The 25,860-nt window shown below is 38.4% G+C and overlaps 4 protein-coding genes and 1 long non-coding RNA gene across 8 annotated transcripts in view; 3 read left to right on the plus strand and 2 right to left on the minus strand.

Moving 5' to 3' along the window:
* Positions 1-4,288, plus strand: LOC309713652. Its single transcript, XR_014278634.1, has 4 exons — positions 1-108; positions 976-1,156; positions 1,866-1,923; positions 3,288-4,288. It is a non-coding gene; the product is annotated as an uncharacterized lncRNA (long non-coding RNA).
* A 1,332-nt stretch (positions 4,289-5,620) lies between these two features.
* LOC309713808 (uncharacterized protein) lies at positions 5,621-16,019 on the plus strand. 3 transcript variants are annotated; one of them, XR_014278686.1, is made up of 8 exons: positions 5,621-5,730; positions 6,598-6,778; positions 7,453-7,767; positions 9,460-9,723; positions 10,040-10,324; positions 10,793-10,890; positions 11,340-11,645; positions 12,822-16,019. XR_014278686.1 is itself a non-coding variant. In XM_082545673.1 (7 exons), exons 2-7 carry the CDS (start codon positions 6,706-6,708, stop codon positions 11,355-11,357), a joined length of 1,053 nt encoding a protein of 350 aa, XP_082401799.1. In that variant the 5' UTR covers positions 5,621-5,730; positions 6,598-6,705; the 3' UTR covers positions 11,358-16,019. The 3 variants fall into 3 exon arrangements, 1 of the variants encoding a protein (XP_082401799.1); XR_014278687.1 differs by having other exon boundaries at positions 11,340-11,443; positions 11,520-16,019; XM_082545673.1 differs by having other exon boundaries at positions 11,340-16,019.
* On the minus strand, positions 13,606-22,029 carry LOC309713802 (uncharacterized protein). 2 transcript variants are annotated; one of them, XM_082545665.1, is made up of 4 exons: positions 21,687-22,029; positions 19,874-19,979; positions 18,352-18,948; positions 13,606-18,207 (listed from the first exon to the last, which is right to left on the minus strand). In XM_082545665.1, exons 2-4 carry the CDS (start codon positions 19,889-19,891, stop codon positions 17,524-17,526), a joined length of 1,299 nt encoding a protein of 432 aa, XP_082401791.1. In that variant the 5' UTR covers positions 19,892-19,979; positions 21,687-22,029; the 3' UTR covers positions 13,606-17,523. The 2 variants fall into 2 exon arrangements, with proteins under 2 accessions (XP_082401791.1, XP_082401790.1); XM_082545664.1 differs by having other exon boundaries at positions 13,606-18,210.
* Positions 18,825-25,860, plus strand: part of LOC309713810 (uncharacterized protein) — a 34,929-nt gene continuing 27,893 nt past the window's right edge. Inside the window, exon 1 of the mRNA XM_082545677.1 lies at positions 18,825-18,873. The gene's annotated coding sequence lies outside the window, so the exon portion shown is untranslated. The remainder of the gene's footprint in view (positions 18,874-25,860) is intronic.
* Positions 22,868-25,860, minus strand: part of LOC309714563 (uncharacterized protein) — a gene marked incomplete at its 3' end in the record, with an annotated part of 49,410 nt that continues 46,417 nt past the window's right edge. The window contains exon 6 of the mRNA XM_082547107.1: positions 22,868-22,878. Within this exon, the coding sequence (XP_082403233.1) occupies positions 22,868-22,878 (11 nt within the window). The remainder of the gene's footprint in view (positions 22,879-25,860) is intronic.

A 25,860-nucleotide genomic window follows, 5' to 3' on the forward strand; every position in this document is an offset into this window, starting at 1 on the left:
CACAGCACACGTGGAGCTACTTCACGGAGTGCTAAATCCTGCCTCGTACTGTTCTCCGGTGGGTTTCTGCACACAGGCTGTCGGGAGAGTTATGAAACTAATGTGTGGGTGAGAGATTCTCATTTTCTTGTTCCTCGCTGTGGTCTTACTGGGTGTGATTTCATACTTGCTGTTTTAATTTTAAGTTTCTGGCCGTCGTAGGACAATTTAGATCTAACTAACTCTGTTACTTGTGAACCAGATTATCTGGTTCTAGGTTTGAGACTGTTAAACTCTGCACATTGACATACATTTTAAAAAATAGTCTGTTTTAATCGACACATTTGTTTGTTTGTTGTGGTGATTTCTGATACAGCACCTGAAAAAGTCATGAAATCAGCACACATCTGGGATGTTGTAGAAAATAAACTAATCACCGAAACATATAAAACATTTTTGTTTAATGGCTCGCGTTTCTGTCTTTGTGAGACATAAAATTTAAAATGAATAACTTATTTGTTGGATGCTTCTTTTGCAGACCAAGTAGAAAAACGTGGGAATCATTAACAAATGCATTACACTGCTAACACTGTTTTGGCTTTTCTGGATGTAAATTCCATTTCATTCCTTCAGCTGCTTTGGGGCATTTTCTATTTTCAGGACATATTCCTGTGATTTTTCTGACTTCCATCTACTCATATCTGCCTGTAATCTTCCTATTTAGGTTATGCTTGCTTGATGTCTTACATACCACTAACTGGGAAAATGTGTACATAACGTTGCTACAGTCTGTATTGGACTTTCTTTTTGAAGAACTTATAATAATCATTCAGTTTTTTTCAACTGTAGAAAGAGATTTGTCCTCTGTGTTGCATAGTTGGATTTGTTTTGCAGGTTTTTCTGTTGTTCTGTGTGTAAACTGAACTGTTGCAGTTAAAAGAATTGAAAAGGGCAATGACTGTTAACAGCATTTCTTTTTTCAGCCTTGTATTTCAGGCATGTTCAAACTTGACTTAAAGGAATGAAAAACCTGCCTATCTGGATGTAACTGCCACCATTTTTTTCTGTTCACTGCTGCACCGTCACATGAAATCTTAGAGAAATATGATCAGGGTCTCCTGCACTATGTTTTTGGTGGTCGTGGAGTTTCTGTGGATACTGAGAGTTTCCAGAGCAGGTAAGTGAAGCAAATACCGGAGCAGCATGAACTTTGCTTTAACTTGCCCTTGATATCACAATATATTCAACTCTTAAGTGTTAATCAAGTAAAACTTTGCTATATGAGTTTATTAAATCCCTACCAAGTGTTTGCATCAAGCCTATGCTCACATTAATGCACATGACATAAAAGCAGCATTATCATAAAAAATGTACAGCTTTCTTACTTCTGTCTGACTGACACTGTAAAAGAGAAACATGTTATGAATATTAAAAAATCACTATATTTATATAAATATGTAATTCCACTGTAATTCAATTTATTTCAATTTTATGTATACAGCACCAAATCACAACAATTGCCTTAAGGCACTTGATATTGTAAGGTAGACCCTACAATACAACATACAGAGAAAAACCCAACAATCATATGACCTTTATGAGCAAGCACTTTGGCGACAGTGGGAAGGAAAAACTCTCTTTTAACCTGGAACCTCAAAGCTTAAAACAATAATCCACTGTTCCCTCTCCAACACCTCCACACCACCACACCCAGTCTGGCTATATGCTATTGCTATAGCAGTAGCAGTACTAATAAAAGTAGTGCTGCTAATTCACTGTAAAAAGAAAAAGGATAAAATAATCGTCTCCCGTTACTTTACAAAGAACTGACTTTGAGGTAGTTTGGGTTAATCTGTTTGTATTGATGCTTTTTCTCTTTTCCCCAGATCATCAGAAGAAATGCAAGGAGCCAAGAATTGCAAAGAGGCAAGAAGTGACTCAGATGTAAGTCAGAAGTTTTATTTTTATTTTTTTATTAGAATGCACTGAAGCGCTTGACAGTGCAAGAAAATCAATATGTAATCATTAGTAATTAGCATTCCTTCCTCTAGTCCTAATTCTTACTCAATGTGCAGTAGAGATGGACGGATCCGATATCACGTATCGGTATCGGTCTGATACTGACCTAAGTTACTGGATCGGATATCGGAGAGAAATGTAAAATGTAATCCAATCCATTAAATATCAAAAAAGCACCCCACAAAACTTGCGACATGGTAAAACTCGGCTCATAACTGTAGCACGTCGGAGTAGTATGCATCACCTAATAGAGTGGCTGTGGCGTGCGGGACCTGTCGGTGGTCTGGTTGAGCATTTGGAGCCTCGCTACCAAACCGGCATTTCATCTCCAAGAAAGTTATCCCAGAGAGAAGTAAAGCAAGTGTGTAAGTTCACCTATGAATGTTTGTAAAGCATTCCAGCGTTAAGCTTAACAACCAGTAGCGGTTTTTGACACGGGCGGTTGCCCGGGGCGGCATCGTGGGCATCGGCAAAAAATAAATAAATAATTGCTCGTGCTCATGCTGCCCCAACGTCATGCCAGCACATATTGGGAATGGCACAGGCACCGATCGGTTTTCTATCGCCCATTTGCTGGGAGTAAGGGCGCCCTCTGTTTAAGAGGTGCGTCTGCTGCTTGCGGCACAGGGAGGAGAGGGCGGGGCGGCGGGGGATTCTGTGGCTGGAGCAGCATCTACCAGCTCGCAAAATAAAACAAAATAAAAAACAAACCAACAAACACCAAAACACCAGACATTATGATACAGACTTATAATTTTTAAAATAATGTTTTTGTTTTTAAACTTGAGTATGAACTTATACAAAATGCAGCAAGATATTAAAAAAACAGTTTTATTGATTAAAAAACACACTATATTGGATTCATATCTGTACCGGCCAATAACCAGATTTATGATATTGGTATTGGACATAAAAAAGTGGTATCGTGCCATCTCTAATGTGCACTACAACCGATCACATTGCACCTTATATTGCACCTGCTAATTTATATGGCATAAATAACCTGTATATAACTTGTACATATCTGTGAAGATACTCACTTTATTATATACATTCCCTGTGTAGGCACCTCTTAAATTTTAAGTCTATTTCTTTTTGGTTTCTCTTTGAACCTTCAGGTTCATCTTCAATTTAAATTTTAACTTTGTATGGCAAAGCAAGGATAGGACCAGACCGACTGTTATGAAAACTCCATGTTTTTTTTGTTTGTTTTTTTGAATAGCGAACAATGATACACACGAAAGGAAAAAGTCTGATTTCACTAAACGTTAATATCTTCTTGCTTGCAGAGACAATTCTGACAACATGACAACAGCAATGCTTCATCAGAACCCCCGAAGACGGTCCAATTCTCTCCCAAGACTAGTTAATTTCAGTCAAATGACATTTTTTAATTCAGATAATAATGTCAAACTGTCGTGTGATCTTCTTATCATGTAGCCCTACAGCACTACTGTTCAGTTATTTTTTCCTATTTTTTTCCATATGTCTGAACGCAATCTTTCTTTCCTGCAAATTTCAAGAAGTAACAAAGCAAGACAGCCATTTCTCAACCAACTGATATGAGGATGCTCACATTGGAAAAAAAAAAAAAGCAGTCTGTTCTGCACTTTAGATCATGTATTAGGCTACGTCCACACGTACACGGATATTTTTGAAAACTGAGATTTTCCGTTTTCGTTTTAAAAAATTATCACGTCCACACGTAAACGCAGAAATGAAGGAAAATGCTGCTAGAATCATGCCGAAGCAACAGGTGGCGATATATTCCTAACTTTGACAAAACAAAAGTAGAAGTCCAGTTCAATTCAAATTATTAGTAGTAGCATACCTGGAAAATGAAGAACTTTGTGTTTGTATATTACAACTCCCTTTGTTTTTTTGCCTGTCCCATTTGGTTCTTTAGCCATCAGAATTGTTGTCTGAAGACCAACAAGGATTTACTTTGCCAAATGGATCATCACGGCCTTGCCGTATTGGTCCATTTGATCAACCCTTGTTGATATTATTTATAGGAAAGAAAGATGAAGAAAAGAAAAACAGAAGGGAAGAGGGACAGTGAGAAAGGGCACTTAAAAAGAGAAAGAAGAAAAAAAATCTCCTGGAACACCTGTTTAGAGAAAAAGAAGAGAAAACAAGCAAAAAAAAACAGAGCAACGTACTAAACACAACACCATCGTGTTAATCTAGATAAGTGTAAACAGCAGTAAATACATCTGTATTACAACTCTCTTTGAAGAACCCTTTGTAATGAAGTATTCACAAATAAACATTTTCTTTTCAAATTCTCTGTTGTTCAAATGTGTTCTATTTGTGCAAGTTGTTAAGCGATATCTTACCAAAATGACTAAATAAAGGAAACATGTTTTCATTTTATATTATGAATTATTTTTATAAAATGTTACCTTTTTTGCTATTTGTTTTAATTTCATATTAGTAAAAAATCATGAAGTTCATAAAGATCATACTGTTGGACCCTCTGGTATACATTAATTAACCCAGACCTTCCCAAAGTGTGGGGCCCGCCCCCTAGGGGGGGCACAGAGCCATTGCAGGGGGGCGCAGAATGAAAAGGGGGGGGGGGGAGAACAAAACGCTTGGACACTGCTAGCACGGGGCGCCCACAGAAACGCAAAGCAGGAGATGAAGCATAGCTGAATATGTTTACAAACCAACTTCTTTCTAAGCCAAAGACTAGAAAATATGGTGAAGCATATCTGCCCTTTGGTTTCACCTGTACAAGTGCCAAGGTAGGTCTCCCTTGCAGAATTGGTTTTCCCTTCGTCGGGAGCAACGCTGGGCTGTTCAAATCACAGACTGTCAATGGAAAATTGTACTTAGTAGTCAGTATAGTCTTTTAATGATATAAGTTTGCATATGGTAGAATACTGCATGTAATCATTTGTGTTTAGAAGTATATAGTTGGTGGCATATTGAAAGAATGTCTCATCCCAGGAGGTCTGTAACATTCCAGGGTGTTCTGGCGTTCACCCCCACATCCTAGGAGTATGGGAGAGGTCGTACCTTGTTTTATTGTTTTACAGTAGGATTAACGTAGCTATATCTGTCTTAGTCTAAGTGCTTTTTGTTTAGATGAACTGCTGGACTTCGAGACCAGCAGGTTTCCGGAAGTCATTTATGGGGTCACACTCTGACACCACACACACACACACACACACACACACACACACACACACACACACACACACACACACACACACGTACACCTCCACATTCCAATGTAAGGAACAAACGCTCACTGAAGCATATAAATAAAGACCAGGGCAGTCCTCAGTGTGATTCTCAGTTCTGGAGGCTGCCCTTGCTAGCAAGAAGTTCTGTGTGTTTCTCTTCTCTGAGTCTCTACTGAAGAAGTGTTTTAGAGTATATCTCTTAACACAGACAAACAGTATCCTACAGTTGTTTATGTTTTTAAACCCATTTTGCACAGAGAGGCATTTTTTGAAAAATGTATTGATACACCGTGTCCGTGCCTGTGTGTCAGGTTAACATCCAGCCTTGGCTTAACTTTATTTGGAAATCCTCGCTGTTTTAATGAAAACAGAATCTAAATTTCTTATTGATACTTTTTTTTCTCACGTCTGGAGCTCAGTGACTCACATCCACAGCACACGTGGAGCTACTTCACGGAGTGCTAAATCCTGCCTCGTACTGTTCTCCGGTGGGTTTCTGCACACAGGCTGTCGGGAGAGTTATGAAACTAATGTGTGGGTGAGAGATTCTCATTTTCTTGTTCCTCGCTGTGGTCTTACTGGGTGTGATTTCATACTTGCTGTTTTAATTTTAAGTTTCTGGCCGTCGTAGGACAATTTAGATCTAACTAACTCTGTTACTTGTGAACCAGATTATCTGGTTCTAGGTTTGAGACTGTTAAACTCTGCACATTGACATACATTTTAAAAAATAGTCTGTTTTAATCGACACATTTGTTTGTTTGTTGTGGTGATTTCTGATACAGCACCTGAAAAAGTCATGAAATCAGCACACATCTGGGATGTTGTAGAAAATAAACTAATCACCGAAACATATAAAACATTTTTGTTTAATGGCTCGCGTTTCTGTCTTTGTGAGACATAAAATTTAAAATGAATAACTTATTTGTTGGATGCTTCTTTTGCAGACCAAGTAGAAAAACGTGGGAATCATTAACAAATGCATTACACTGCTAACACTGTTTTGGCTTTTCTGGATGTAAATTCCATTTCATTCCTTCAGCTGCTTTGGGGCATTTTCTATTTTCAGGACATATTCCTGTGATTTTTCTGACTTCCATCTACTCATATCTGCCTGTAATCTTCCTATTTAGGTTATGCTTGCTTGATGTCTTACATACCACTAACTGGGAAAATGTGTACATAACGTTGCTACAGTCTGTATTGGACTTTCTTTTTGAAGAACTTATAATAATCATTCAGTTTTTTTCAACTGTAGAAAGAGATTTGTCCTCTGTGTTGCATAGTTGGATTTGTTTTGCAGGTTTTTCTGTTGTTCTGTGTGTAAACTGAACTGTTGCAGTTAAAAGAATTGAAAAGGGCAATGACTGTTAACAGCATTTCTTTTTTCAGCCTTGTATTTCAGGCATGTTCAAACTTGACTTAAAGGAATGAAAAACCTGCCTATCTGGATGTAACTGCCACCATTTTTTTCTGTTCACTGCTGCACCGTCACATGAAATCTTAGAGAAATATGATCAGGGTCTCCTGCACTATGTTTTTGGTGGTCGTGGAGTTTCTGTGGATACTGAGAGTTTCCAGAGCAGGTAAGTGAAGCAAATACCGGAGCAGCATGAACTTTGCTTTAACTTGCCCTTGATATCACAATATATTCAACTCTTAAGTGTTAATCAAGTAAAACTTTGCTATATGAGTTTATTAAATCCCTACCAAGTGTTTGCATCAAGGCTATGCTCACATTAATGCACATGACATAAAAGCAGCATTATCATAACAAATATACAGCTTTCTTACTTCTTACATCACTATATTTATATAAATCTGTAATTCCCTTGTAATTCAGCAGATTATATAAGACAATTCTTACATTTTAGTTTCCATGGAGCAAAGGTAATGTCAAAATATTTTGCTTATCTCAAGCAAAAGGCTGAATGGAAATAATAAAACTTTATACAAGCAGATCTGTAAAACAACAATTTGTAATTTTTAATGGACCAGTTGTAACCACAAGCCACTGTTTTCCAGTTACGGGTCCACAGGGACACATAATGAGACTGAAGTTGTTTAGTTGATCACATTAGCCTGTATGAGAGGTTTGATATTCACACTGTTATCTGTATGTTGAAAACAGTCGCCCAATGTTAGTCTCTGCTTCTCCTGCCGAGACACAAATGACACTAACAGGACAATAATTAAAAGTAAATATCTGCTGTAAATTAAATGTCATCTCCCACTAACACAGTCTTTAACTTTTTCTCAGACTCTCAGGTCTCCTGTATTTTTATGGAGAGATGCATCTTGCCGTGCAGCTTCCATGGCAGTTCTGAACCTGTTGTCCACTGGTTTAAGACAGAAGGAAACCTTCGTGTCCATTCATACTACGGTGACCAAGACCAGCTTGTAATACAACACCAGCGCTTCAGAAGTAGGACTTCACTTTTCAAGGATCAGGTCTACAGAGGAAATGCCTCACTCCAGCTGACAGAGGTGAACGTTCAGGATGAGGGGAGATACCAGTGCTACACCAGCACCATCAGTGGAAACACAGAAATGTTCATCATCCTGAATGTGGACGGTAAAGAAATAAATATATAAAATGAAAATCAAGTGGCACCTTCTATGGAGTCAAAGCATCATGAATATACATTTATTTTAACTAGCGCTGTCAGCGTTAATGTTGTTAAAATAACATTTACACCATAACCGCATTAACGGGGCAAATCTCCGTTAGTGAGTAAGCGCGGATCGCCCTGTGCATGGGACTGCACGCAAACAGAGATTTGCCCCGTTGATGCGGTTATGGTGTAAATGTCATTTTAATGAGGTTAACGCTGACAGCACAAGTTTTAACACTTATTTGCACATATGAAGTAAATAACAAGTAAATACCAACAACACAACACTCACAAGCTAACGGATGCAAATTTGGGTGTGCGGGCAGGTGGCACGGACCTGTTTTGTTTTGTTTTTTGTTTTTGTTTTGTTTTTGTTTGTTTGTTTTAGGGGGGGGGGGGGGGGGTTTACAATAATGGCAGCTAATCGGGATACTACATGGTTGTGAAAAGATGGTCACACATCTTCTCCAATAAATACAGTACTGGTGGAGCCTGGAAGATGAGGTCAGGGTTCCAACCTTATGTGTTGGTCTAAATCCTCTGTTGATTGAGAATACTGTATTTTAAAATACTTAAAATATATATCCAGTTATTACCCCTGGTTCTATCAGCACCAGAGCAGAATGACCAGCTCTGATGGAGTTAGGTTAGACTCACTTTGTTATTTCATTTTTTTAAGGGAAAAGACTAATGCTGCCACATTTACACCCCTACACAACAAATTCAAGCATAAACAACCTAAAACCACATCACAAACCCGTTTGCACAATAACCATAAACGTACAGTAGACTCATATCAAGTAGTTCATGTCTTAAAGACCATCTCATGAACTGATGATATTTTTTTACTTATACAAGGGGTTGCCAGCTTTCAAAAACCGACTCGTATGTTCTCCAAAATAAGTGTCCTCCTCAGTCATGCTGCTACATTTGGTGTACATGCTCTAATTTACTATTAACTAAATAATTATAATGGACTTGGTTGTTACCATAATAATGTGGGTTTTTTACATTGTCATCACCAAATCATTTGACTTCATCTTGACTTATAGTTGTAAAAGTGTGTCAGCACAATTCAGCTGAGAGGCAAAGGGACCATTTTGGGGTTAGAAGCCCCAGAGCCTGTGTGTAACACCAGGGCTGAGACGTAGTATTTTAATATCACACTTCAAATTATGAAAAGAATACGATACATGCTATGTCATTAATTAATAACTATATTTTGAAATGCTGCGTCAAAAAACTATGACAAATTCTATATTTTATTGTGGTCTGAGATTCACAAATTACACATTTTTTGTTGAATTAAATCATGTTAACTTGAAATAAACAGAAAAGACTAGTTGAGACAACAAACTCTCTTTCTGACCTTTTTAGTAAAGTTTTTTCTTTTTCAGCTCCAGTCCACTTCAAATACATAAAAAATATATGACACATGCTACATCATTAATCATTATCTGTATTTTGAAATGCTGTGTCAAACACTAAGACAAATGCTATATTTTACTGTGGTATGAGATTCAAGAATTACATGATTTTTGTTAAATTAAATCATGTTAACATGAAATAAACAGAAAAGACAAGAAAATCTCTTTCTGACTTTTTTAGTAATTATTTTTCTTTTGTTTTGTTATTTTTCTTCTTTTTTTCAGCTCCAGTCCGTAAAGTCGATCTCCAACAAGTAGGACAAAGGATCACCTGCAGCTCAGAGGGGATCTACCCTAAACCTGAGATCACCTGGTCCACCAGCCCTTCATCCAGCATCACCAACAACAAAACAACAGTCCATCAGACTGAGCAGCAGCTTTACAACATCACCAGTTCTCCGATACTTCCAAACAGTGACATGGATCTGAATTACAGCTGTATAGTCAGCACTCGCAGAAACAGGAAGAGCGCAACCTTCAGGCAACAAGGTGAGTTTAACATCTCATTTGGAAAATAAGAGTTCCACCTTTTAAAATCTTCATTTAGGTTTGAAAAGTTGTTGAAGTCATTTTGTTCTTTTCTTAAACGTTAGACCTTACTTTTTTGTATTTCATGTAATCAAAGGAAATATTAGTCTATCCTTCAGAGTTTGGTGTCTGAGGATAAGTCTCTACAGATATTAAAGAAATTAAGTCACGTTGTAATGAGTCATCAGCTTATACACACTAGAAAGGTGAAACCAAACATTTTAAATCAGAATCAAATAAAAAATGGGTTTTTTTGTGTTTGCATCTGTTTTTTCAGGATTAGTGACTGAGAGCCAGTCTGAAACAATAATCCACTGTTCCCCCTCACACACCCCTGTAACAAACCTCATCTGGAGATTCGACCACAGTCAGATCATCCTGACAAAGACTAACAGTCAGTACACAGTCTCAGAGGAGTGGAAGCAGCATGTAAAGGACGTGTCAGAGTCAGGCAGCCTCACACTGCAGGACTTATCCTCAGATCAGGAGGGAACATACACGTGTGAACTCGCTGATGCTGTGGAGGCTAAAATAACTAATATCCTTGTGAAGATCAATGAAGGTAAATTAACATCATTATTTTCCTTTTTATGGGTGTAAGCATAGCAAAAAAAACACACTGCAATTTTTGAATATCAGATATCAGTGGGGAAAATGTTTTGCTCGATACCGTTACTGATATAACTGAGTAATCTGTCAGGAACACTGTCAATATTTTGTTTTGTTTTTTTAATAAAAAAGTTTTTCCCCGCGTGTGATGATGATGGTGGAGTGGACTGAGCTGATCAAACTGACTCTTTTCTTCCCTCCTTTTTAAAGATTAATATCACAGACATTTTTATATTCCCTGGTCCACATTTATTTACAATTTATTTACCTGTTGCCATGGTGAACTGTGCTAATAAAGCTCCATTGATGATGTTTTGCTGCCAGACTCAGAGTTGTTCATCTCACAGCTAATAAACTCAAAATGCATTTTTAAATTCTTCCAAGGAAAAAAATCAGTTATCTGACCTCTTTTTCATTTCAGGGAATTCATCTAATGTTGGAGCAATCGTAGGAGGGGTCATTGCAGTCATTGTAGTTTTGGGCTTATTAGTAACTCTCCTGGTACTGCGGAATAATCAGGTAAAAAGACATTTTACACACAGTATTTAATTCCATCTTAATATTGTGTTTGTTGTTTGAAGTGATGATTTTTCATGGTTTGTAAAACATTCCTCAGGTTACAAAGAATGTGAGAAAACTTTCAAGAGTGAAACCAGAACATGATTAAATCTTATGTCTTAAAACACAGAGCAGCTCTCTGTGAACAGTGTGGAATCTAAAGGTCTAAACTGTTCTCTGCGTTCAGTCTAGTTTCTAGTTTTTTTTTTTTTATATGATTTAATAAATAATTAATAGATTATTACTAATTCATTTGAATTCAGGATTGAAATTATTTCACCACTATGCATAACTGATATGTTATGGTGGAAGCTGGTGCAGCTGGAATCACTGCAGTTTATTTAAATCTGTAGAAGTTGTGCTTCATGATGAATACACAGTATGTGATTGTTTTTATTGTCATTTAACAGAAATGCTTCTTTTCATGACTCACTGAAGCCAGTTTTCCTGTGAGGAAAGAAATGCCACGTGACACCAAACAATATTTACAAGGGAGTCTTAGGGTCACGTGAAGGTAAAATAATGTTTTATCAGTTTTTACACTAAAAGTGTCCCACAGAGTGCTGCGACTTTTGTCCAAACTTCTGCAGTATTAGAAAAAAACCTCAACAAGCAGACGAGTGAGGACTTTGATGCTGGGAAGGAAACAGAAAGAAGAGTCTGTCTCCTGAATTCAAACTGGGAGCTGGTTCCACAGGAGAAGATTCTGAAAGCTGGTATTGAAATGTTTTTTCATCTGTAATTATTTTTTCCATGTAATTCTCAAAGCAGTATTAATATGTTCAGTTTAATGAGTACAGTTTACTTTCGATTTTTTAAATATTTTAAAAAACATTTTCAATGCCAACTTTGAATGCTCACATTGTTTCTGGAATCAAATTAGGAGCTGAAATAATTTTGTCTCTCATGTAAACTCAACAGGAACTTTCATAGATGGTAAACCTGCTTTATATCTGTTTTTTGAAGTCATCTGGCTAACTCGTGATTTCAGTGTGAATGGTACCACAGTTTGAGCACTTTTCATGGATGTTTTTATGTATTAGACTCTTGTTTCTACTCTGGATTTAAACAGTAAAGACAAAAGCAGGGATAGATGAACTGGAACAGAGGCAGCTGCTATGTAAGTGACCAGTACAGTTGTGGCCAAAAGTTTTGAGAATGACACAAATATTAGTTTTCACAAAGTTTGCTGCTAAACTGCTTTTAGATCTTTGTTTGCAGTTGTTTCTGTGATGTACTGAAATATAATTACAAGCACTTCATATGTTTCAAAGACTTTTATTGACAATTACTCTCAATCACCTTCTGGGCCAAATCCTGACTGATAGCAACCCATTCTGTCATAATCACTCCCTGGAGTTTGTCAGAATTAGTGGGTTTTTGTTTGTCCACCCGCCTCTTGAGGATTGACCACAAATTATCAATGGGATTAAGATTCCAGGCCATGGACCCAAAATTTCAACGTTTTGGTCTCCGAGCCACTTAGTTATCATTTGTCTTATGGCACGGTGCTCCATCGTGCTGGAAAATAATTCCAATAATTCTTCACCAAACTGTTGTTGGATTGTTGGAAGAAGTTGCTGTTGGAGGCTGTTTTGGTACCATTCTTTATTCATGGCTGTGTTTATGGGCAAAATTGTGAGTGAGCCCACTCCCTTGGATGAGAAGCAACCCCACACATGAATGGTCTCAGGATGCTTTGCTGTTGGCCTGACACAGGACTGATGGTAGCGCTCACCTTTTCTTCTCCAGACAAGCCTTTTTCCAGATGCCCCAAACAATCGGAAACTGGCTTCATCCGAGAATATGACTTTGCCCCAGTCCTCAGCAGTCCATTCACCATACTTTCTGTGGAAGATCAATCTGCCCCTGATTTTTTTTTTTTTTTGCAGAGAACTGGCTTCTTGCTGCCCCTCTTGACACCAGGCCGTCTTCCAACAGTCTTCGCCTCACTGTGCATGCAGATGCGCTCACACCTGCCTGCTGCCATTCCTGAGCACGCTCTGCACTGGTGACACTCTGATCATGCAGCTGAGTTCTTTTTAGGAGACAATCCTGGTGCTTGTTGGACTTTCTTGGACGCCCTGAAGCCTTCATATCAAGAATTGAACATTTTTCCTTGAAGTTCTTGATGATCCTATAAATTGTTGATTTAGATGCAATCTTAGTAGCCACAATATTCTTGCCTGTGAAGCCATTTTTATGCAGCGCAATGATGGCTGCACGCGTTTCTTTGCAGGTTAACAATGGAAGAACAATGATTTCAAGTAGGGCTGGGTATCGTCACTGATTTCTAGAATCGATTCAATTCCAATTCACAAGGTCCCGAATCGATTCGATCCACGATTCAATTTAATTCAATTCGATTCGATATGAATCTGGGAAATTTTGACAGTCATAAATATGATAATTCAGATAAGTACATTTACATATTTTTGTATCTATTAAAAGGAAGCTGACACACGCAAGACTTTATCAAAGGTGTGAGCATCACAGCAGAGGCCTTTGTGTCAAAGTAGCTGAAAATAAAACACAGAAAAACATGAAGGTGATTTTCCTGTTCTGGGATTTTATAAAAATGATCTGCAGTACATCAAAAATGAAAGAAAACCATTAATCAACACATGAACATTACCTCTGAAGTTACAGCGGTTTTATTAGAGACACGGCTAAGCGTTTTGCATTTTGCTTAATTTTAAAAAGTTTAAATTTGTTCAATATTGAACAGCAGAAATTAGGTTTACTTTTCGGAAGTAAGTAAAAGGGGGAAAAAAACGTCGGCCGACAGCGCTGTAAACAACGGTAGACTTGTGCGTAACAAGCAAGCGAATAATGCAGAAAAGAGAGAGAGAGAGAGAGAGAGAGAGAGAGCTGTGCATGAAGTGTGATTTTTATCCTGAAAAGTCAGCAAAAGTCAGAGGGAATTCATGACGATGTTTATGTGAAGCGTAGTTTGGATCTTCTTTTGCTGCTGGCTCGGTCAATATTGTTTGGAGAGAGATAAAACTAACAGCCATATGATCAGCGCAAAAAGGGCCTAAACACACAGCGCGACCCGCGGATCAGAATCAGCAGCTGTCGGCTTTCAGCCCCGACCGTGTCCGTGCCGTCGGGTGAGAAAGGCGACATCTCACTGATTCTGATCCGCGGGTCGCGCTGTGTGTTTACGTCTTTGTGCAGAAGCCATGTTCCTGCTCTCATTTACTGTCTTAGCTGTTTGGTAGTTGTTGAAATTTTGTGATCTTTCACCTGAGATTCTGGCATTTCGGACAAAATAAATTAATATTAAAAAATCGTTTCAGGATTTTAATGAATCGATTTTACGTTATCCAAGCCAGAATCGATTTTAATCGATAAATCGATTATAAAAACCCACCCCTAATTTCAAGCATCACCCTCCATTTAATTTCAATTCAATTCAATTTTATTTATATAGCGCCAAATCACAACAAAAGTCGCCTCAAGGCGCTTCATAGATACAGAGAAAAACCCAACAATCATATGACCCCCTATGAGCAAGCACTTTGGCGACAGTGGGAAGGAAAAACTCCCTTTTAACAGGAAGAAACCTCCGGCAGAACCAGGCTCAGGGAGGGGCGGGGCCATCTGCTGCGACCGGTTGGGGTGAGAGAAGGAAGACAGGATAAAGACATGCTGTGGAAGAGAGACAGAGGTTAATAACAGATATGATTCAATGCAGAGAGGTCTGTTAACACATAGTGAGTGAGAAAGGTGACTGGAAAGGAAAAACTCAATGCATCATGGGAATCCCCGGCAGCCTACGTCTATTGCAGCATAACTAAGGGAGGATTCAGGGTCACCTGGTCCAGCCCTAACTATATGCTTTAGCAAAAAGGAAAGTTTTAAGCCTAATCTTAAAAGTAGAGATAGTGTCTGTCTCCTGAATCCAAACTGGAAGCTGGTTCCACAGAAGAGGGGCCTGAAAACTGAAGGCTCTCCCTCCCATTCTACTTTTAAATACTCTAGGAACAACAAGTAGGCCTGCAGAGCGAGAGCGAAGTGCTCTAATAGGCTGATATGGTACTACAAGGTCATTAAGATAAGATGGGGCCTGATTATTTAAGACCTTGTATGTGAGGAGCAGGATTTTGAATTCAATTCTGGATTTAACAGGAAGCCAATGAAGGGAAGCCAAAACAGGAGAAATATGCTCTCTCTTTCTAGTCCCTGTAAGGACTCTTGCTGCAGCATTTTGGATTAGCTGAAGGCTTTTCAGTGAGTTTTTTGGACATCCTGATAATAATGAATTACAGTCGTCCAGCCTGGAACTAATAAATGCATGAACTAGTTTTTCAGCGTCACTCTGAGACAGGATATTTCTAATTTTAGAGATGTTGCGCAAATGGAAGAAAGCATTTAACATGTCAGGTCTGCCATTCTAACCCAATCAGCCTGACATGATGATCTCCAGCCTTGTGCTCGTCAACATTCTCACCTGAGTTAAGAAGACGATTACTGAAATGGTCTCAGCAGGTCCTTTAATGACAGTGCAGTGGTAAGGGGTTTTTTTTGGGATTAAGTTCATTTTCATGGCAAAGAAGGACGATGCAATTCATCTGATCACTCTTCATAACATTCTGGAGTGTATGCAAATTGCTATTATAAAACTTAAGCAGCAACTTTTCCAATTTCCAATATTTATGTAATTCTCACCACGACTGTATACTCTTGAAGGAATCACATCCTGACTCACTATTGATCACATCTGGACGTTCACTCGGAGAGACTCTGCTTCAGTTACAAATACACTGGGTGCCCCCATCAGCTCATTAAAGGGGGTACCCATGAAAACCATTCATGGTGTTTTCAAGAGAATTAAAATATTTTAATCAGCTTTCTACAGTTTTACATTTCAGTTATTTCATATGAAATATGTCTGTTTAATGTGAGGTAGATGTGGACACTGACTTTGTTGCTCCTTGGCTGTTATGGTACAGTGCAGCTTTTTGAGTTTATTATCTAACACTTAATGAAAATACTTATTCAAAAAATATTTTTGTTTATAATTACTTTTATTATATTTTGTTGTATATATATTTTTGCCAAATACAGTATGTTTCACACTTTCAGGTCTGGTCTCTGTTGTTGATTATGTTCTATAGATTTAAATAGCTTAGACTTTTTCATTTTTGTAACACCACCTGGTAAATCAGTCCAACTGTAATCCAAGTGTGATTTTGGAGGAAAGACAGACAGTGTTTTTGTTTTTCAAATCAAATCACTTTTATTATCACATGTGCAGGTACGCTGGTACATTACATGCGAGTGAAATTCTTGTGTGCGAGCTTCACAAGCAACAGCGTTGCGCAAAAATACAATAAAATAAAACAAGCAAAATATAAGGACGGCTAAATCTTTTCCTTCGATAAAGATCGATGTCAAGCAAACAACTACGGGATACAACTGAAATACTTATTCACAACATCTTAATTATATACGTAAAATAAGACAACCGAAACATGTCGAACCCCAGAAGCAAAAGCTGAGATACAGATGAAAGGCTGCTGAACACGGATGCACAGCAGACGAGGAGGAGCTCGGTGGATAGATTCATGTTTATATAACTGCTCGATCATATATTAAGTCAGAAGTAGGACTTCACTTTCCAAGGATCAGGTCTCCAGAGGAAACGCCTCACTCCAGCTGACAGAGGTGAACATTCAGGATGAGGGGAGATACCAGTGCCACACCAGTACCATCAGTGAAATGTTCATCATCCTGAATGTGGACGGTAACAAAACTCTTTTTAAAAAGAGAGGAAAGACTAAAGCTGCCACGTTTACAGCCTACGCAAGAAATTGAACCACAAACAACATCTTGAACCCGTATTATTAACTAAATAATTATAATAGTCTGAGTTGTTACTACAATACCTAATCAGTGATGTGGTTATTCAGCATTGTCATTCCCAAATCATATGACCTCTGACCTTTGACTCATAGTTGTTAAAGTGTGTCAGAGGAATTCAGCTGAGAGCCAAAGGGACTTTCTGAGGTTTGAAGCCCCGAGGCCTGTCTGTGACACCAGGACTGATCCAGAGTCATTTTTATAACACTTCAAATACATAAAGAATACATGACATGTTACATCATTAATCATTATCTGTATTTAGAAATGCTTTGTCAAAACACTAAGACGAATGTTATATTTTACTGTGGTCAGATTCAGATTCAATTTTCAGAAAAGGAAAATTGTGACATGAAAATCTCTTTCTGACTTCTTTAGAAATATATTTTTCTTTTGGTTTTTTTTAATTCTTAGAGGGGTTTTTTCAGCACCAGTCCGTAAAGTTAATCTCCAACAAGTAGGACAAAGGATCACCTGCAGCTCAGACGGGATCTACCCTCACCCTGAGCCCACCTGGTCCACCAGCCCTTCATCCAGCATCACCACCAACAACACAACAGCCCAATAGACTGAGCAGCAGCTTTACAGCATCAGCAGTTCTCTGATACTTCCAAACAGTGACATGGATCTATATTACATCTGTGCAGTCAGCACTGGCAGAAACAGGAAGAGAGCAACCTTCAGAAAAAGAGATTATACATCCATCCATCCAGTGGAACATTTTCATCAGATCTTTACAGGAGATTCGATCTGAACTCTGTGGAGTCTGATCTCAAGGGTTTTAAGTCTGACACTGAAACCAGAGGATCTTTCTGTCTCTCCAGACTCACTGTGATCCAGTGATGGGAGTGATTTCAGCCCTGAGTGATCACGCTGATGTTTGCACAGAGCAGACAATGAGGTGAATGTTTTGGCACATTGGTAACAGTGAAACAGTTTATTAGTAACGTGGGATTGTTTGTGTTTGGAGTATGAACTGAGATTCCTGAAGCTCTTGTCACACTGGTCACAGCTGTAGTTTCCTTCCATGTGTGTATGTTCATGATAGATACGACTACCTGGATGTGAGAAGCTTTTTTCACAGTGTCTGCACTTGTATGGTTTCTCTCCTGTGTGGATTCGTTTGTGTCTTTTAAGGGTGACTGCAGTGATGAAAGATGACCCACACTGATCACAGAGGTGCTTTTTAACCCCGCTGTGAATCCGTTCATGTTGTTTTAAGTAACTTGATGTGGGGAAGCCTCTCCCACATTCTTTGCAGTATTTCAGTTTGTCTCCAGTGTGTCTACGTTGATGTATTTTTAGGTCAGCTTGCCAACTGAAAGTTTTTCCACAAAAGTCACAATGAAAGTCTTTCCCACCACCACGGTGATGACAGGGTTGAGAACTGGATCCATCTGTGTCGTTCTGCTTCTAAACAAAGACACAAAGACAGTGTAAGTCAGTCCTTCAACATTTTTTTCCTGAACGTCGCCTGAAGGAAAGAGCATCTCTGCAGACGTCCAATTACATTTTACTGTTTCAGTTAACACAGATAAAAATATAAATACATACCTCACAGTAACTGCACTTGTAGAGTCTCTTTCTGGTGTGGATCTGTTGGTGTCGTCTTAGGGAATGTGGAGATTGAAAAGTCTTCTCACACAGGTCACATTTATAAGGTCTCTCATCAGTGTGGGAAAACATGTGTTGTTGTAACTGTTTGTTGGTTATAAACTGTTTGCCACACTGATCACAGCAGTACACATCATGTCCGGTGTGAATGCGTAGGTGTCTATTTCGATTCCGTCTATGGCTGAAAGTTTTTCCACAGATGTCACAGCTGTATGCCTTAATTCCAGAGTGGGTAACTAGATGACTCTGTAAGCTGCTACTGTGAGTAAAAGCTCTGCCACACTGATCACAGCTGTACGCTTTAACTCCACTGTGGATGAGTTGGTGTGTTTTTAGGTAACCCTTCAAGGAAAAAGACTTTCCACACAAGTCACAGCTGAACGGTCTCTCTCCAGTGTGGATGACCTGATGCTGTTTTAGATTACCCTTCTCAGTAAACTCCTTCCCACACTCGTCACAGCTGTATGTTTTCTCTCCCTTTCTTCTGTGAGGTTTGTCGGCCTCCTGAGAGCGCTGACTTCTCGCTCCATGTTGGTCCTGCAGTGACAGAGATACAAACAGAGGCAGTGAGTGAAATGCAGTCGTGGAACAAACTCAACCTTCAAACTCCCTCCATTAACACTAGTTTTAAACCTGAAGGTGGAGTGTGGCACCAAACACCTTAAAGGTCTCTTATCCCCACCTACTGGTAGTAGTAACACATTACATCCAACCTGCTGTTAAAAATAATTCATGACTGTTCAAACGTTTCACTGTAGAAAACATTGGATTCATTTTTCATTAATGGCAATTAAATGACCTTCATTTTCAATCTATATTATGGCATTTCGTTTTTCATGAGCAAAAAAAAGCTCAAAAAAGGGAAAACATACACACTTAATGTGTTTACTGCCTGATATCGGGCTACCGTTGTGGTACTTTGAACGCGTTTTTGCAGTGATGAACCAATATTAAGTCTATTTATACAGCAATGATAGCAATAATATTATTAGTAGTAATAATAAAATTCCCCAGCATGTATTTTATCCTGTCTTCCTTTTTTCGCCCCAACCGCTCTCTGCAGATGGCCCCGCCTCTCTGTGAGCCTCATTCTGCTGGAGGTTTCTTCCTGTAAAAAGGGAGTTTTTCCTTCCCACTGTCACCAACGTGCTTACTCAAAGAGGGTCATATGATTGATGGGTTTTCTCTGTATGTATTATTGTAGGATCCACATTACAATAAAAAGCACCTTGAGGTGACTGTTGTTTTGATTTGGTGCTGTATAAGTAACACTGAATTGAATTGAAAATGTAATTAATACTACTAATAATAATAACGAATAACAATTGCTTGTGACTTCTTAATGTTTGTAAAAACCATTTAAAAATACATAATAAAATGCAACACAGTCATATAACAGGTTGGGAGGATGAGAGTTTTAGACGTGACTGATTATTTGGTGAAACTGTGATATTTTCCTCACCTCCTGTGTTGAGCTCATTGTTTCCTCTGTAGTGACTCAGCTGAGTCCAGATGGCTGAAAATGTTCCTCTGCTGCTCCGTCAGACTCTTCTCCTCCTGCTGATCAGCTGGGACACAAAACAGATCTTTGTTAGGCTCCACACTGCACTGAAGAGTCAAAGTGTCTCATATGTTCATCTGACAACACAAAGTACAAATTTCACTCTGATTGCTTGTAGAAATCTTGTGAGACGTGTTGTGCTGCAAAGTGAGGAAACTCTCTCACTCACTTATACTTCAGGAGGAACTTTGTGACATTAGCTCTAATATTCTAAGCAGCCCTTTACTATGACAGGGCCAGAAAGTCCTATTTGAAGGTTTGGGAGAAGGACCATGTTAAAGGTGGATTGGGGTTTATACACTTTGTTATGATACAGGTAAGGCTGTAAGAGCCTGAGGTGGTGTCCTGAATGAAGCTCTAAAACCAGTTTTCAGCTAACGACTCTGCTTCAGTCTGGAAAACAGCAACTACAAGTTTAAAGACTCCATCAACAATTCACACCCAGCAACAGCCTGAACAGCTCCTCCTGTGGTTTCCACAAACAGGGACAGACCTGTTACTCCCCCACCCCACACTTTCAACTCCTTCAGCCCCCCAGTTCCACCCCCCACCCCAACCATTCATAATAACAGAGACCCACACCTGATCACCACTTCACAAGTCTCTCCAGCCCCCATGGTGCCGCTCTCCAAACTCCACCATTCCCCAAACTTTGATTCTGTTCATCTGGACGTAGCTTTTTGTGGGAGAAACGTTTCGTCACTCATCCAAGTGACTTCTTCAGTTTCAGCTGACTGCAGGTTTCCCCAATCTTCAACAGTGCATTTACATAATGACTGAAACTAGAACCACTGAAGGAACAATGGGCTGGGAGGTCAGTTATTGAGCATTAATATGCAAATCCTCATGATCATTGATCAACAACCTCTGATCACTTGCAGTGACTCCCCAACTCTCTCTGAATGGTACTCATGGCCATTGATCAGCGGTCTTTGATTAATGAGCTTTGATCAGCGGTTTCAGTGCTTTCCTTCCTGCTTTGACTGCAGCTGTGTTTGACACAGGAAGACATTTTTACATTCTTCACGATTATACTTTATTCTTTTTGGGGGAAGTGCAGCTTTAAACCTTCACATGATTCAAGTCAACCCAACAAATCAATCTGAACGATCACAAGTGGGAAAAACTTCTGTAGATAAAATAAAATAAAAATTCAATCCACAACATGATTAAAAACATGATTCTCCCAAATCACCAAGAGCTGCACATTAACCACCACAATATATTTTATTCTCTGTGCTTTCAAATATGAACACTGTTTACTTTCATCTCTGTTTCATTAGTTTTTGTTAACATCTTCCTGTGCATCACTTTACAGCAGCCAGACTCATTAAAATGAGACTTTGTAGGAGTTCACTTCCTCTCATGTGTTCATCCACAGCAGCTGGACAATAAAGTTTATTGTGACCCTGATACTGCAGCAGATCGCTCTCATCCATTTCCTGTTATCACTTCAAATAGAAATGAGGCTGTAGAGGTTTGGTGCAGGCAGAAAAACAGCTGCAGGGACAATGAAAAGACTTTTCTGCTCCAACTTCTCCCAGCATGCTGAGCTAATGATTAGCTGGTGTTTTTCTCCAAACACTCTCTCACTCTTCTCTCAACGTGTTCACAATAAACTGTGAACAGACACCGAGGAGAGCAGCAGAAGACCTCATTCAGGAGCTAAACTCAACATGAACTGAACTCACAGTAAAGTTAGCTCGGTGCTTACCTTTAGATGAGCCCACAAACCGAGAGAAACTCCGCGATGAAGCTGCAACTCTTTCCAAACACAGGAAACAGATCAGGGAGCAGAGACCCACGTGGTTCACGCTGATCTCAGCTACGATCCAGGAGACAAGGGTGGGCAGATCGATGCAGATATCGATCCAAACGGTGGTACTACTTTAGTCTCTTTGAATGAAAAAACAGCTCTGTGCCAACGCCTCCTCTCGTGGAGCGTCCTCACTTTGCTCCGCCCCCTCCTTCTTTACATCGTTTTTTTGGCGGTTGTCAAACAACAAATGATGAATTACCGCCACCAACTGGTGTGGAGTGTGAACTGGAACGTCGACCCTCAAATCCTCCCATTTTACTCTTTTAAAAACTGGAATAAGGCCTGATAACTTTCACTTCTTGAGCCCTTTTGCAGTAAATCAATAAGATTCAGTTTCATTTTTATGTTACTGAGGTTTTGGATCAGTTACCTTCTCACAGTGTAATATAACATGCTCTACAGTTTCTTCTTTTCTCTTTCTTGAATGATTTGAATGGAGGTTATAATCCACCATCACTGAACTGAAGAGATCTCTAAGTAGGAAGTCATCAGTTCAGTTTTTGATCAATTTCAGGGTATTTTATTTTACTGGCGAAGTTGTTTTGGTGATTTTAGGTTTTCTTAGTGGTTATATTAATGTTATGAAATTGTATTTTATTTATTAATTCATGTATGTATTTCCTTTTAAATATAGCACTAATTTACAATGGGAGTTTCCAAGTTGTGTTATTGCTGGGTAAATGTCATTTAGAGATTTGTAAACATATTCTAATAATATCTTTAACAGGAGTGACTGATTTTAAAAATTGGATTCTTTATGTCTGTAATATTTCATTAATCTCTGTTACTCTGTTATTTCTCTCCATACTCAACCTTGTTTTTCCCTATAAAACAGTTATACATCAAATATTATAAATCTGAATTTGACAAATATTTAGATCTTCACACATTTCAGGGTCCAAGTTTGGGTTGACTGAAGTGTTTGCTTTTATCCCCACAACTTCCTAAACATTTTACTGTTATACATAAACAGAAACGAAAAATCTAAAACATGATATATGCATTACTGTCTTCAGCCTCTAGGGCTGATTATCAGGAAGTACATTCTCCTCCGATAAGCAGCTAAAAGCACTTCTCTAACCAAAGGCTGCAAATAGACAACATAAAAGTTTAGAAACAGTAAAACAGATTCACAGAAGCCACAATGATATTAAACATACAGCACTGACAGTGATGACAGAAAACATTACAGGTGAGTTTCAAAAACAATAACACTAATACAGGGTTGAAGTTTATGAAACTGATGAAAGATTTTATTACCTTTTAAAATACTAGTACTATTTAAAATACAAAACCTGAGAAACACAGAGGAAAGGCTGCTGAACACAGATGCACAGCAGGTGAGGAGGAGCTCGATGGAAATGAGGAAATAATGCTTGAACACAAATTTTGTTTTGCTGGAAAACTGCACAACCCAGCGCATTCAGGACTTCAAGAACACAGAGCACACAGTCAACACTGAACTCGAGTCTTTACAGTGAGAAAACTCCCACTTTGGAACTAAAAGAACAAAAATGCTTGATTCATCATAATTTCCTTTATACATTTCAAAATATCAGCTAAAGAGAATAAATAAATTAAAATGCTGCACATTTGGCAGACTAACATGTTAAGATTATTCAAAAATCAAATTTATGTTTTTTATAACATTAAATGTAAAGCTTCAAATGGAAGTTTTTCTAAAGTTATTTCATGATATTTATATTATGAAAAGCAATTTTGACATTTTAAGTTTTTCCCATTTTCAGATAAAATAAACACGCACAAAACAAAAGCAAACAACAAGAACACAAAGCTGGAAAACCCACCCGATTGACCAAAAGCAACTCAAAATACTCCCACACAACAGAACCTCCTCTATTCCTCGCTGGCTCCAAATCTCTCAGCAGAGGCGGAGGCAAACTTTACATACACCCAGGGTTTAACCCTAATTCGGGGGGGGGGGGGGGGGGGGGGATTTTGAAATGACATAAAGATTAATAGGCTCTGTTTCAAGTTTTGTTCAAAAAAGAATGACTTCATATAGGGAAAAATATATATCACATGTGCAGGACACCTTAAACTAGTTTTTTAATTAAGCAGCAAGGCAGAACAAAATCAGGGCTGCATCAAGACACGAGGACTAAACCCCAATTCAACCAGACCCAGAACTGATCCAGAACTAAAAAAGGACTACAACAGTTCAAAATCAGGACTACTGAGGACTTAACCAAGACAGAACCAGAATCAGAACTAGATGATAGTAGCACTAAAAAAAAAAAAATCATCATAGACCTGCACTACACTTATTTTTTAATTCTACCAAAGTCCACTATTTAGATTGAGAAAAGTTTATACAATTATTTAGCCTTGTGGTGCAAACAAGCCTGCAGAACTTAATAAATGTCAAATTTTAAAAATAGCAAACCTAAAGAGAAACAGGTACGAGATACACGAGTACCTATGAAACTGTGATACTTTTGGTAAACAACTGTTTTGGAGGAAGGAAGGTTCAGGGTTTCAGTAGTCATCATTATGGGCTCATCCGATTAGAATGAGAATAAGCAGTCATCAATCATTTGCAGGTTTTGTCGTTTTATTGTATAACAGGTAAAGGAAAGAAAGACACACATGGACTGCTCTCTCTAAAAAAGACATAAAGTACGATTTAAATAACTCCAAATGATACATGAACTCAGGAGACTCAAAGAGAAACTCACCTCAGCTGCCACCCCATGTGGGAGTGAAGAAAGAGTGAGGGGTAGGTGAGTGCAGTCCTTATATAACGAGTGACAGGTGAGTGCAATTAAGGCCAAGCACCACACCCAATCAAAGGTGAGGAAAAGAAACAAGGTGCATCTGGTGAAGTGAATGTTCTAAAAGGTGAGCCTTTACAACACAACCATTTGCCTAACATGTGTGTCTCACCTGCTCTTGTTCCATCTCTGTTCTGTCCTCATTCTCTCTCTCCCTCTCTGTTCCTCTCTCGCCCTCTCTGCTCCTCTCTCTCTCCCTCTTTGTGCTGACGATCAAGCCAAACACCAACATCATCAAATATACAGTTGAAATCAGATATTTACATACTCTTCAGATCAAAACACAAACACTTTTTTAATTGTAACATCAAATCAGACTAAATGTTTGTTTTTTTTAGATTGATAAATATAAAAAACATATTTGTTAACTTTGAGAGTAAAGAGAGAAACTATCTGTATTTCTTAATTGTAAATGGCACCAAAGTGTATTCAAAACTGAGCCACATTTATGGAGCTCCACAATTCTTTTCCAGGTGTTTTGGTTGACATCTCTTGATTTTCCCATGTCACAAAAACAGGCTCTGTGTTTTGCCTTATATGCATCCACAGCTGTGCCACCAGTTTACTCACATGGACTCTACTAACCTATCAGAAGCTTCTTCAGCTCAGAATGGAATCGTCTGGAGTTTTCTTATTAATTAACAATAAACTTAGTGTATATGTACTCCTAAATTTGATGAAAGTGATAAAAACAGCTCTGTCTCTCTTTATTCTGACATTTAACTAATTCAAAAGATATTTCAATATTTATCTATCCAAAACAAAACAAGTTTACTCTTAATTGATGTTGTACAGTAAAAAATGTTCTTGTGTTTTCCATAAAGTGTATGTAAATATCTGGTTTCAACTGTGAATATACTGCTGTGTATTGAAGTTCCTCTTGTTTTGCATAGAAATATACTGAACAACATGCAAAGCATAATATATAAAATACTACCAGAGTTTTTTCTTTGAAAGAAGCTCCTTATGTCTATTCTTGTATATCAGTGCATTACTGAAACAGATTTATTTAGCCGTGGAGGGAAACAACTGAAAATATGAAATAAACACACATGTAAGCTGAGACTCTCTAAAGAAACAGCATTGTTGTTGTTCTGCTTTTCATTTCGCTGTTTGTTGAGTCACTTGAAGAACAAAAGATTGATGTCAAACGGATCACTTGACCCATATTACGTTATAACGTAATATGGGTCAAGTGATCCGTTTGACATCAATCTTTTGTGATACACCATCATATTTACATTATTTGTACAGTATGAATGATTTTCTTTGGT

The sequence above is a fragment of the Aulonocara stuartgranti genome, assembly GCF_965226115.1.
Source record: "Aulonocara stuartgranti genome assembly, chromosome: 9".
Taxonomy (NCBI): Eukaryota; Metazoa; Chordata; class Actinopteri; order Cichliformes; family Cichlidae; genus Aulonocara; species Aulonocara stuartgranti.

Bases quoted from the DNA above. Each gene is read 5' to 3' on its own strand.
- LOC309713802 (XM_082545664.1), bottom strand. The intron at 18,211-18,351 runs GTATGTATTTAT...GTCTTTGTTTAG, and splicing joins ACAAGTGCAGTTACTGTGAG to AAGCAGAACGACACAGATGG.
- LOC309713808 (XM_082545673.1), top strand. From the start codon at position 6,706: ATGATCAGGGTCTCCTGCACTATGTTTTTGGTGGTCGTGGAGTTTCTG. The intron at 6,779-7,452 runs GTAAGTGAAGCA...ACTTTTTCTCAG, and splicing joins ACTGAGAGTTTCCAGAGCAG to ACTCTCAGGTCTCCTGTATT. The intron at 10,325-10,792 runs GTAAATTAACAT...TTTTCATTTCAG, and splicing joins CCTTGTGAAGATCAATGAAG to GGAATTCATCTAATGTTGGA.